This window comes from Etheostoma spectabile, chromosome 19 (assembly GCF_008692095.1).
Source record: "Etheostoma spectabile isolate EspeVRDwgs_2016 chromosome 19, UIUC_Espe_1.0, whole genome shotgun sequence".
NCBI lineage: Eukaryota > Metazoa > Chordata > Actinopteri > Perciformes > Percidae > Etheostoma > Etheostoma spectabile.
The window spans coordinates 7,825,155-7,839,005 of record NC_045751.1 but is presented as its reverse complement, the minus strand read 5'-3'; the positions used below and the strand labels follow the sequence as shown (position 1 = coordinate 7,839,005).

General features: G+C 40.2%; 1 protein-coding gene across 1 annotated transcript in view; it reads right to left on the bottom strand.

Moving 5' to 3' along the window:
- Positions 1-13,851, bottom strand: part of LOC116669457 (solute carrier family 12 member 3-like) — a 68,612-nt gene that overhangs the window by 17,498 nt on the left and 37,263 nt on the right. Inside the window, 10 exon segments of the mRNA XM_032499337.1 lie at positions 4,887-4,899; positions 5,532-7,652; positions 8,590-8,657; positions 8,841-8,858; positions 8,860-8,968; positions 10,403-10,489; positions 11,193-11,304; positions 12,690-12,788; positions 13,488-13,556; positions 13,678-13,760. Coding sequence (XP_032355228.1) covers positions 7,514-7,652; positions 8,590-8,657; positions 8,841-8,858; positions 8,860-8,968; positions 10,403-10,489; positions 11,193-11,304; positions 12,690-12,788; positions 13,488-13,556; positions 13,678-13,760 — 784 coding nt within the window. The 3' untranslated portion in view covers positions 4,887-4,899; positions 5,532-7,513.

The following is a 13,851-nucleotide window of genomic DNA, read 5'->3' as shown; positions in this document are numbered from 1 at the left end:
ATGATCATTCAGCTGAATCAGAATCAGGATTACATCTTCAGTAATCTTCCCTCACATAAAATCTGCTGTCAGAAAGTCTGTAAGTAATTTCATCTCTCTCCCCCTTAGGTTGTGATTCCTACTTTTCCCAGAATGCCAGTCAATAAACCCAGCGAACACATATTGTGTTAAAGTCACACCACTGCAAACCAAGTGAGTAAATAATGAAAACGCCAGCTACCAGTGAGTAGAGGGTTTTTACTTAGAACAGATGAAATTAAACCCCTCATTGTCATTCTTTTTGACCCACGTATGTTTTCCCCCTCTGTCCATGGCTCCAGACATGTCACAATCATCACCCGTCTTTTGTGAGTCCCAGTTCTTATAGGAGACCACCTCGTCACTGACCCAGAACCAGAAATCCAAGGTGCAGGTGTAGCGCAGTCCAAACCAGACGTAGGGAGTGTCTGCCATCTTGAAACTCTCTTGGACCCTCCAAGTCTTCCAAAGGCCTTGTTTTAATTGATCAGGACCACTTTATCTGTCATGGAAGATGTGGAGAGAGGTTCTTGGTGCGTCTTTAATCCCTTTTTGTTCTAGGTTTTGGTTCTGGGTGCAGTTGCAAAAATGCCTGTTATTTTAGTCTTAGACAGCGTTTTTGGCCATTGGTGCTGTCTTGTCTTTGTCTTGTCTCGTCTGACTAATGTACTTGGGATGAAAGCAAAAGATCGGACCCAAATGCAAAGCTCAGAGGTTTATTGAGGTTAGGGGAGAATAAGGGAGAATAGGTGTGAGGAGGCGGATACCAGGGACCGGAGCGAGATCCCGAAGGCTATAGGATGGAAAAACAGAGGAAGCTCTTGGGGGGGAAAGGGGAGACCAAAGGCAAGAGGCCGAGGGGGAGGAACCCGGGGAGCTGGAGACTGGAAGAGGGAGAGGCTGGAAGCGGGAGCGGAGGCAGAAGGGAGCAGGGAGCCGCGAGGAGGGGACCAGATGGCGAGACCAGCTGACTGAAGGTACTGGACCAGGGTGAAGATGGTGGCAGGGCTGAACCAATGGTCAAGCGAGAATGGGGAGTGGATTGGGGGTTGAAGTACTGGTCCTGACTGGAGCTGATGACTGGCAGGTGAGCACAGCAGGAGAAGTGATGATGAGATTTAAGGTGGGGGGGGGACAAAGAGGCAAGGCAAACAGGGAAAACGACAGAAAACCAAAGTAGAAAACATAATGGGAAACAAAACAGAAAACAAAACAGAAAATCTCACAGCCAGCCGGACCCAACCATCACAACACTGGCAGCAGCTTCGCCAGTAAAGTACTGTTTATGTACAATATGCATAATGTTTTTAAAGTTTAAGATATTTTACTATGAACAAACATACAGTTTCTTACTGTATTATTTGACTATACAGTAATATACTGGTAGTAGTGTTTCCTTTATTTTCCCAAGGTGCATAGGAATTAACAGTAAATACCTGTAATCTTTAACAGTCACAGATAGTGCTGTAATATTATTATTTTCTCCAATAATGCATTGCCATTTAATATAAACATGAAAACAGTAAGATACTGTGAGATTGTAGGTGTACATTTACATTAAAGGATATTTTCACCATGTTTTACACAACCATTTTTTTATTTATTTATTAATTTAAGTGTTTAAGAGTAAATTTGATAAACTTGGTATGGCAGTATAATAAAAATGGAAAGAAATATATTGTTGATGCACTGATCATGGATAATTTTTAGTTTTCTTCACAATACTTTTTGACAATTTTCTATTAGCATTTTTCACTAAAAAGAACACTGTGCTGACTTGTCTTCCACTGATTCTCAGAACAAAGTCAAAGATGATCTCTTTTCTATATTTCCAGTGTTTATATGTTTGTGTGCAATGTGCATGCCTGTGGACATCTCTGAGGTGGAATTTCCAGAAACACCATGTTTTGGTATGATGAGACTAAGAGTTAACATCAGGTCATTGATAGGTCAGGGACACAGGATTATTCGGCCGGTCATTAACCTGTCCATTTCTAATTATGTCTGTCTCGCTACAGATTCAAGGAGTGTAGAGAGCTGCATGATGAAGGAAGGTTTTGTCTCAGGATTGTCTTCTTTTGAAAGTCAGTGGGCTTGCAACACCTGTGCATACTTTCCCAAGAGAGGAGAGAGAGAGAGAGAGAGAGAGAGAGAGAGAGAGAGAGAGAGAGAGAGAGAGAGAGAGAGAGAGAGAGACTGAACATCTGTGTTTATAGTGCCTGCAACATTGTTGTTTGCCTTAAAGGTTCAGTTAAACGCCCTTCACCATGAGTTGAAATGCACCTTCATTAAGACGGGAAATTCAGAGAGTTGGGTTGGCACTGCACAAAAACACGTTGTGGTTAAACTGAACGGCCTGCTTAATAGTCTCCTCAATTGAGTGTTCATTAAATGCTCCTGTGTAAATCATCAAAAATCTCCAAAAATATTTAAAATGACTTGTGCTGCTCCTGAGTTTTTCCTTAGAATTAGAATTGGTGAATACCTTTTAGACGGGATCAAAAATAAACTGATAAAACTGTATTTCTAAGGCCCAAGAAAAGTCTGATCTTCCTGAAAATATTCAGCAGAGATTAAGACCTAAATTAATAAGTTTTCCTTTAACTACTGTAAATACCAGACATATCCACACTCATTTACATTTCTACTCTAATATTTAAATACTCTTGCAACTGTAACACAGAATTTTGCTTCGGGGAACAATAAAGTATTTTTTGATTCTGATTCTGAGAACAAAAAGAGAGAACAAGAGCAGCAGAGATTTACCTTGTAATGGTTAAAAGTGACATGACTGTTGATGTCCCTGTTTGTAGGGTCAGTACAGCACAGTACAGCATGTGAGTTAAATATGAGTGTCACAGCAAAGGGTCTGAATACTTATGACCATGTGATATTTCAGTTTTTCTTTTTTTTTTAAATTTGCAAAGATTTCTACATTTCTGTTTTTTTCTGTCAAGATGTTTTGCTGAGTGTACATTAATGAGAAATAAAGTGAACCTTTTTGATTTTTGGAAAATGGCTGCAACGGAACAAAGAGTGAAAAATGTGAAGGGGTCTGAATACTTTCCGTACCCACTGTACATAACAAAACACCCTGTCACGTTGGTTTTTACCAATCTGCTTAATTTAAGGTTTTTATTTAAAGTGAGGGTTTTCTGCCCTCGGAGGTGAGTCTGGAGAGAGTCAACTTGCTGAACGGTTTTATACAGAGAGTTATTGAAAGAGAGAATGTTTTGCTTGTGGTATTTAAATTAAGAAACCTGTGGGCTCATTTTTGTTTTGTGTTCTTTGGGAAGTCTTTTTGTTGGCAGTGTGCCGGATGAGTTTTTTTTTTTTGCATTGTAAATAACTCTGCACTTTTCACCGCAATCCACGTTTCGCTGTTTGCTGTTTGTTCACCCCATCACCACCCAACCTCAGTGTGTCCTTGTCGCCACCATCTTGTGTGGATGTGGGCAGAGAGGCCCGTTTTTTACAAGGGGTAACAATACTGTTTGTTTTTGCTTCAAATTATGAAAAAAGATGTTAAAATAAGTGTTCTTAAATAAACTATTGTGGCAATGAAACGTTCACACGTCTTTGCTAATCACTCAATCGAACCATGGCCATCACAAGACACAGATCTTTAGTGATGTCCCCTCGTGTCCTGAATTAGGAACTTTTATTTCACATGACAAAAGTTTACCTTTCATCCAAGACAATGTATCACAGTATCATATGGGGCGTGTGAAATAACATAATAGAATGCATTTCATTGTCCCTATACACATGTACAATGAGATTAAAAGCAACTTATTTTCCAATGCCAACATTTACGTCCGATAAATACAACATGGAATAAAATAAGTAGTGCAAAAAAAGAAGGGTAAGGGGCACAGTTCTGGGATTCTATACACATATTTAAAAAAAGTTTGTATACACAGTGTGATGTGCAGTGTGGTTTATTGCACATTATTTGAATATTGCCCAATAGTGGTAATCATATTCAATGAGTAATAGATATTGTACAATGAGAGTAATGCTATTGCACAGTATACAGATATTGCACAGTAATAGTATTGCACAGTAATATCAATAGTATTAAATATTAACTATTGCACAGTAGGTGGGTAGAAGAAAGTTCAGGGGTTGGGGGGTTAGACAGTGAAGTCAGTGCATGTGTGAGTTCAAAGTGGTTATGGCTTTTGGGAAAAAAACTGTTTGTGAATCTGTTAGTCCTTGTTCTGATGCACCTGTAGCGCCTCCCTGAGGGAAACAGGTGTCAGCTGTCCTTGGTGATGTTTTTTGCTCATGGGAGGTGTAAATGTCCATATACCATAGCATGTGTCCCTGGTGGTGAGCTTTATACACAACATGTCACCCCAAAGACTAAAAGAAAACATGCTCTCATTTCTGGGGATGAAAAAATACAGCAGATATTGGATGTATGATTAAGCTGCTAGGGAACAGGTCCTACATGCAGCCACAGTGCGGCCTTGCTCCTCTAACTGTGCAATGGACTTCCTACACATTTAAGAAAAAGGGGTAATCAATCATGAAACTGGGACCCAATGGTCACCTTCAGGAATAATTGCTGTAACTCATTCGTTAGATAGATACACTGTATGCTACCAAAACAACAAGAGTAGTGAAGCAGTAAAACACCACCACTATATACACATAAACCATTGTGCCTGTGCCTGCAGATAGCGATATACATATTTTGTAAAATCACGTGTCAGCTGAACAAAGGATTAAAGTTTGAAAGCTGCATGTCCCTTTAGGTCAGGTTGAAGGAATGAACTTTACTAGAGGTTGACAATGGGTCCAAAATGGGTTGACGCATAGCCTAATGTTCTGTTTTCTATTCAAAGTGCAATTAATGCAACTACAGGATCAAATCTAAATGGGGAGGCCGGCAGTATGTCCACAGGGGCAAGCTAAGTTCCATAGAAAAACCCTGTGCATGCGCTCCAATCTCCGTTCTTTCCACTTGAGAGCAGTATATTTCCTTTATAAAGAGGCAGCCATACAAGTCCACAGAGCAACATCAAGACCGCTCTCAGGTCAGAGTGGCTGTGTTAAATGCAAATTCTGGCGTTAAGCTCCACCGCCAATAATAACACAAAATGTCAGAAATATTATCTAGGTCACCAAAGGAGAAGTGTTTTTAAGTATCATGATAAGACAACTCTATGGCTAATCCTTGGTTAGGTGTAGGGAAAGTAGGATTTGGGTTCAAATAAGCACTTAAGTGAAACCCATTTGTAGTTTAACAGTTTATTCAGCAATTATTTTTTTTACATTAAACTTGGTATACACAAATTTTACATAATCTCACCAGCACCAGATATTCACCAAAACTTGATAAAAATAAAATGTTACCTGTTGAATAGAGGGAAGCAAAATTAAACCTCTATACTGTAGATTGGTGTGTTTACTCCTTTTCATGCCATAAATATACGTGAAAACTAAACATTTAACAACCTCAGAAAATAACAATTAGTTATCATTTAGGCAAAGCAGGAGATCACATCCTCAATAATCGTCCCTCAATTTAAAATCTGCTGTTAGAAAGTCTGTTAGGTATTTCATATCTCACCCCCTTAGGTTGTGATTTCTACATTTGTCAGAATGCCGGTCACTAGTGTCAACGTCACACCACTGCAAAGTGAGAAAAATAATAAACGTTTTTACTTAGAACAGATGAAATTAAACTTCTCATTGTAAAGCTTTTTAAACCACCTCCTCTGTCCATGGCTCCAGACATGTCACCATCATCATACGTCTTATGCAAGTCCCAGTTCTTATAGCAGTTCAACTCGTCACTGACCCAGAACCACAACTGCAGGGTGCAGGTGTAGCGCAGTCCCGGCCAGACGTAGGGAGTGTCGGCCATTTTGAATCTCTCTTGGACCCATCTCCCATGGAGACCAGGTCACGGTGGTGTTCTCTGCAGTATTATAAGACATTCTACCAGGTGTTGCTCTGATTGATCAGGATCACTTTTCACCAATATAAGGTGTCTGCCCACAAGATAGTGCCTGGGTGTGTCTTGTATCAGTTTTTTTCCAGGTTATGCTCCAGCTGGGTAGCGTCTTAGCTTTTACCAGCAGCTTTTGGCCAGGGGCGCGGACTAAGATTAGAAGATGGTCGCACATTGCCAAACCTTCCTCTACAGCATTGTCTACACAGGACTCTGTGCTAGGAGAAAATGTGCTCTGGTTAATTGCCATTATTAAACCGATCACAATCATCTTGGGTGGCACTAAGCACTGGACACAGTACTTGAGCCGCTGCAAAATAGCCTCAGGGAAGGAACTTGTTTTGCTGGAACGTGTTCAACAGAAAACTCTGATTGGACAGATAGTCCAGCTATCTGTCTCGATTTACCCTGAAGAGATCTGAGGAGCGGTCAACCCTAGTCCTCCAAAATCGACCAGAATGAAACTCATTGGGCCAAAAATGAGTGACATTGACAGAACATTCGGCGGCATGAAATGTCGCAGATATAGATTATCCTGAAGATTTTATTGATGAGAGTGATGCAAGTGACTACATGGTGTTATCTTCCATCACTGCCTTTAAGTGCTCTTACAGCAAAAACATACCGGGCGCGTAACATAGCATGTAGTCGGAAAAGCGAAGACAGGTGCCAGATCGCGCCTGGCCATTCCCGATAAATTGGGATTGATAACAATCTAGGTGGAAATGGGCGTGGCCTATATCAGGAGATTCATGGCTATAAGGTTTTTAAATGTGTGTTGCACGGTGTAAGAGTTATAGGGCAACAAAAAATATTTTTATTATAGTGCCCCCCCGCTGGTGTAACAGTCTGTACCACCCCTGAAAGTCTCTCTCTCTTTCTCACTCTCTCTCTCTCTCTGATAGAAAGAGACAGGATGAGTGGGGAAAACTGTGGTAATTGTAGCCTTTGTTTATGTGTGTTTGTGTGTCACTCTCTGACCGTCCGTCCTTCTCTTTATTCGTGTCAAGTCAAGACAGCCAAAATCACCATGGTAGTGTTTCATTTTTAAGACACAAGAAATAGAGGAGATGCCGAAATGATGATTGCAGCGTGCAGGCCAATGTAGACGCTACGCACCCAGTATGTACACGGATTGGATAACATGGGCGCCAAAATAAAAATAGCTGCGTTACGTGGCTTTACACAACGCTTACACCCAAGTGTTTTTGTTGCTGTTACTCTGTAAATTCCACTTATTTTCAAATATTAGTTATAGTTATTTAATCATGTTTTCTAACCCTTTAACATTAGGTTTCTTTGGCTTGATTGAGTGTCCATCCCTGTTACATTACATGTCATTAAGCTGATGCTTTTATCCAAAGCAACTTACAATTGCTATATAGTATGTCAGAGGTTGCATATTGGTTGATCTATTGCAGCGGGATTCAAACCCAGGTCTCCCACAACAAAGGCATGTTTCCTATCCACCGTGCCATCACCACCCTCATTTAAGACCCTCATTTAAGACCATTAACACCATGTATTCATTCACTGGCAGTAGAAAGTGAGCACGTTCTCCTGGTTTCCTCGTATCAGCACCACAGGGCAGTGGAGGCCATAGCTCAGAGTATCCAGCCAGGCCATGTACAGAGCACTGGTGCAGTCGCTGTGTGGCACAGGAAGGCTCCTGGATAAAGCACATTGACATGAACATAACAAAACTGCATGACAAGAACAGAGACTGCTCTTACTTGACTTATGGGGAAAATATGTAGAGTCAAATTTGTGCATGCTGTGGTTTGCAACAAACCCAAAGAGACCTAATCTCTCCCATGTCTTTGTGTTATCTAAATCATACTGCTGTGGAATTAGCCATGGTCTGGTGGGTTTTTGTGCATAATTTTTGATCCTTGTGGACGTCCAGAGACATCTAATATAGGTTTATAATGCCTAAAAATATGTAATAAAATAAATAAAGACCTGTATGTATTTTTCACCTACTGTATGGCATATATCTATATTATTTAGACTAAACTAGAAGGGAACTTGATCAAGACCAGACACAGTTTCATAGTTTTTAGCTGTGTTGTATTCAGACACTTTTGTCACAATTAAACAAAAAATCATCATCAAATTATGGTTGTGGTTGGAAATCTCCAAATAAGATAAACAATCATTATTATATTATATTGTATTATATTACACACAGTCAGGCCCCTTGGTTACAATCAAGATAAATCTTAATGATTCAGCATTTAAACCACTATAACTACTACTATGGGCACCCAGTGGATGCTTGTTAAAAACAGGCTAAAGAATGGCAACAATGTAAAACACAGTTAGTTCATGTGAGAAGTTACATTTTATTAACAAATGCTGTACATTAATAAAGACTTTAACTGTCTTCATGTACAGTATGCGTCTTTTTAGTTTTAATCACTTCCCTTCAAAACAAAGAGGCGGAGCAGCCCCAAAATATCTAAAAATTTCAAAAAATAAAGGCCGCTGTCTCTTAGAGACAGCCCATCTTCTACAACAAGTCAGAGGTGCAGGGTCTCACGGGGAAACTGCCTTGTTGTAATATTTTCATTAACCTGAAGTGATAATGTAAACTGTGTACTCACACAAACACAATAGCAGCCCGTTTTGAATTCTTTCGGATGATTTCATTCAGTCTCACTTTTGTCTCCGACTGGGAAGGAAGACATTTGACCAAGTTTAATGACAGTGAATGGAATTAACATGGACAGCATGTTGTTTGGCATGAATTATGTTCTCTCACACACACACACACACACACACACACACACACACACACACACACACACACACACACCACACACACACACACACACACACACACACACACACACACCTTAAGTTTGAAGGCCTCCAAACTCTCTGTCCGATATTTTCCATGGGACGTTTTGAGAGATTGAGACACCTTCCTGCGGTTCGTCATATAGCCTGAAGGGGGCGACACTGTCGAAAAACCTTTCAAGGCTTAAAAGCAGCAAGAAGAAAGAAAAAAGGACAGAAGTCAGCGTGTGGTGATGGACATAGAAAAACAATGTCTTGGTATTCAAAGGTTCAAGGACCACTTAAAGTTGTTGTGCGCACTACTTTATATTAATGAACGACTGTTACACTCAAGCCATTGCCAAATGAGTTGATATAAACTGTAAGCAGTTATGATGGGGACCAAGTCTACCCGGCGCAAGTCTGTCCCAAGGCTGAGTTTGCTCTGCTGGCTAGGCAAACATCCGCAAATATGGCACTAGGTCATGTGATTCTGTTTGATTCAATGTGAGTATATAATGTTTTTAAATGTGTAATCTGGGAGTTATAGGCCAAAACACCTCTAACGTCTTAATAGCACCACATAGAGGTCCACATGTACAATCTTTAGTATGTGATGTATAAGACACATTCTTCATCTAGCCAACACATTTGGATTTGGTCACAATAGTTTCAAGAGGTTAGTACAAACATAGTTTCAAATCAGTGCACCATTGTAGGTGTGGCCCATGATGTTGCCCTTCAAATTTCACAAGTGCCCGTTAGTGGCAAATTGCAAAATTTGTTCCATTGAATTTGAGGGTCATTGCACATAAAGATCTTAATCTTTGTTTTGATAGCATTCAACTTGGCCGAGATATTTAAAAGTTTGCATTATGGTAGCTGAATACAAATATTTTTGTTTGTTCCAATTTTGAGCATCTTTAAAGCTATAAATGGCCCCCTGGCGCAAGTTGAGGAGTAAATATATATTGCGATTTTGCAAACACCGCGTTGCCTTGCAAACACGGCCCCCAGCCCCCTCAGGCTTGGACCCCCAATAAAAAACAGAGCAATTTCAGTAGTGTTCCCAGCTCCGCTGGTACTGGGAACCACATTGTATTGCATAGGCGGGTTCTTAGCCCCCTTGGACTTTGACCCCTAATAATCTTTACGATTATAATAGGGGTTTTCAGCATGGCTATGTTTACAAAATGATGTTGCCCGGTGACATTCACGGGCAGCAGCTTGAGTGGTGCGTTTTAAGTCTCCGCTGAAAAAGCAAATCAGCAGGGTACAACTTTGGAAACAAAGAGGACATAAAATCTACAAGAAAATGACCTCCTCTGACGAGTCCATCATGTTTTCTTTAATCCTCTTTGTCTTCCTTGATCTGACTGGATAAACGCTACAAGCAACAACGTGGAGGAGGAATGGAGGTGGTGCACGATCACCAAAAGCTTGCGTCATGTGATTTTTTGTCGTTCCTTAGGAATTTCTCATGGGGGCAAACATCAAGTACGCACTATAGCTTTAACATCTGCCCAAAACTAAATGTTGCTACACCTAAACATTGCACATGATTGCCTGTTATTATAGACAGATCTGATTTCTGTTCTGATTTTAGTGTATGTTGTGAAAGTAAATGCAAAGACATACTTCTTGGCCTGTGGACGCCTCTCGCAGTCTGTCAAGACTCTAACGTCTTTAAAATCCAAACGAAACCGTTTCAGAAGAGCAAGCATCCTAAAAGAAACAACAGTTAATGGCTCAGCACATCAGTTTCCTCAGACAATAATGCATTACCAAAGTGCATTGTAAACGATAACAGTAACGGTAACAGTGTATGGGGTGAGGGGGTCCCTTCTCTGGATCATCCAATCTTTGTATGCCCAGGGCAAGAGGTTTAGGGTTAGTGAGGGCGGTATTGCATTTGCCTAACCGCACTGTTGTGACGAAAAGAGAGCTGAGCCAGAAGGCAAAGCTCTCAGTCTACTGGTCATTTTTGTTCCCACCCCTCTTCTATGCTCATGAAGGCTGGCTCATGACTGAAAGAACAAGATCCCGGGTACAAGCAGCCAAAATGTGTTTCCTCAGAAGGGTGGCTGGCATCTCCCTTAAAAATAGGGTGAGAAGCTCAGTCACCCGTGGGGAACTCGGAGTAGAGCCGCTGATCCTTTGCACTGAAAGGAGTCAGTTGAGGTGGTTTGGGTATCTGGTAACAATGCCCCTTGGGCTTCTATGGAGGTGTTCCTTGCATGAAAAAAATCAGTTAACCTAAATAATTCTGTAGAATGTAGAGGGGCAGGACCAAGACCTTTTTTATTTAACCGTTCTTGATGTGCACCAGGAAGGGAAGCTATCCTGTGCTCACTAAAGTGAGTTTAATTAGTTTAATTATTTTTCATTATTACTCACTTATCCCAGAGGTAAAGTAGAGGATACATACTCTTTGCGGCTTTCCTCCTTGTTTAGTTGCTCTCCTACGATGAAGACTCTGACCCTACACCGGCTCCAGCGTTTCCTCCTGGAGATCAGGTAAGGCACCAGCAGAGTCAGACCTTAAAAGAGAAGAAAGAAATACGAAATAAGAAAGATGATTAATGAAAAATGTATGTTTTTTTGCATGCCTCTGTATCCAGCCCATACTCTCAAACATAGAGGTGGCTCCATGGCCGCGGTAACTAGTGCAAAGCAGCACACTTTATATAGAGTAGAGTATAGAGAGTTTGGCAAACTAGTGAATCGAATGTTCTGAGCTATTCTCTTATGCCATTGGTTCCGAGGTGGTCACGTGTTTCGTGGACTCCATGTTGGGTACCAAAATTCATCTGATTTCCATTGACATAGTGCTGAGAATAGTGGAACAATGTTATAAATTATTTAAAAAAATGACATAAATCATTGACAAAATGCCCAACTGTTGAAGCTGACTGAGAGAACACCAAGGGTTTGCAGCGCTATCAAAAAAGCAAAGGGTGGCTACTTTGAAGAAACTAGAATATAAGACATGTTTTCAGTTATTTCACACTTTTTTGTTAAGTACATAATTCCATATGTGTTCATTCATAGTTTTGATGCCTTCAGTGATAATCTACAATGTAAATAGTCATGAAAATAAAGGACACGCATTGAACGAGAAGGTGTGTTCAAACTTTTGGCCTGTACTATATATATATATATATATATATATATATACTGTATGTATATACATGTATATATATTGTCAAACGTTGATTAGAACATGCGTATGCCTGTTCATGGTGAAAATAAGCGATTTATTTGAAGATAGCATATTTGCCCAATAGGGTTACACTGTAGACTAATCTGACAATGGTATCCAATATGGCGCCCATGATTTGAGTTAGGGACCATTAGTCCATTTTCCTGCAGCAACCCCTAGGGAAAGTCAAAACTACTACAACCATAATTAAAAAAAAAACACATTTATTTTTAATAAATTGATTATTAATATAAACCTAATCCAGAATTGTGATGAATGCAGTTTGGTGTGTGCTGGTTGACTTTGGCTGGAAACTGGAAGATGTTTCAACACCCTCAATTCAAAATACGTTCCTGCGGCTCTGGGTGGCTCCTCCTTTTGTCCAACGACCACTGTTGTACTAAAACTATCCTGCAATTCCCTCACCATTTGTGTCCTCCACATGGGGGTACCACCCCTTAAGACACCTAAGACCCTGAGATCACAGCTCCAAGCTTCAGCAATGTAAGATTTGATCAGTAGTACCCACTCAGGTTCAATGACCTCAACCTCTAGAGGGATGCCAGAAAAGTTCCGCCGGCTGTGTGAGTTGAAGACCCATCGGAAAGGGCCTCCTCCAGAAGTCCCCAGTTCACACGTATAATAATTATATTAACTATCACAGATTACCAACAAGTCATTTGCATAAAACTAGTGTACTGGAATGGTTTCGGCAGTTCTAACCTCCATCATCTGCTATCCAGTAGATGTCAATGGTTTTCTTCCCCTGGTCATCCTGAAACACTGTCTCATCACCATCGCCTTTATCGGTCCCATCGTCAGCTGGAATTGCAAAAGAAAGAAGAGTGAGGTGCGGGGGTAATACTTATAATTACTAGTTATAATTAGTAGTCTAGAGTAGCATTAGGAAGCAAAAATGCACTCTAAGGAGTCCAAATATAATAAAATACTGTAATATAGTTACAAAGTGGTGGTGCTTTTAGCTCTGGTTTTGGTTTTTACCAACTCCTCAGAGAAATATCTGGCTTCTTGGCTACTACATGCTTCACACAATGTTCACCAGCTTGTACACTCAGGTGTACAGTGGATTTTCAGAGCTTTTTCACTTAAAACAGCTGCCCGTTGCAGCCAGAAATGTCACTATGAGAGCTGTAAGAGTGAACCCAGTAAAAACAGCTAAAATGAGCTCAAACTCTCTAAAAAGCATTGTAATGTAATACTATTACTTTACTTATTACCTTGTATCAAAAGTAATTTGTAACGTTACTCAGTATCAAAAGTAATTAGTTACTTGTTATATTACTAGTACCTGCCCTAGACCTCATTCTACTTTACTGGAACAATAATTAACTTAACAGGAGGTCTCAACAATCAGCCAAACTGCATATCTGCAAACATGTTGCATTCAGGACGTTATTGTATGTTTTAGAGACTATCACACATTCACATAGGCCTACTACGTTTTGTTAAGTCAATACAATGTCCTCAAAATATTGTATTTTAATGTATGTGTGTGCTCACAGGGTTCCCCCTCAGAAGATGGCTGGTCCCGTTTTTCAACAGATTCATCAGGCTCAAACCCCTGGTTCACTGGAAGACAGACATTGAATCCTTAACCATTTTGTTTTCAGTATTACACAAATATGTCTTGTTGTAGGAAATTACACAGATAAAATAAAGACATAAGGATTATAAAGTCTGGATTTCTAACCTTTAAAATCAAACTGGTCAGACACATCCAGTCCGTCCATCATCCTCAAAATACAGAGACAGTTGTTGGAATCGAAGGTATCGCTAGAGAAAAGAAAAGGAAGTTTTTAAAGTAGAAATGATGTTAAAAATAATTACATGTTATTCTTACTGCACCTGTAAGCATCTGTTAGAG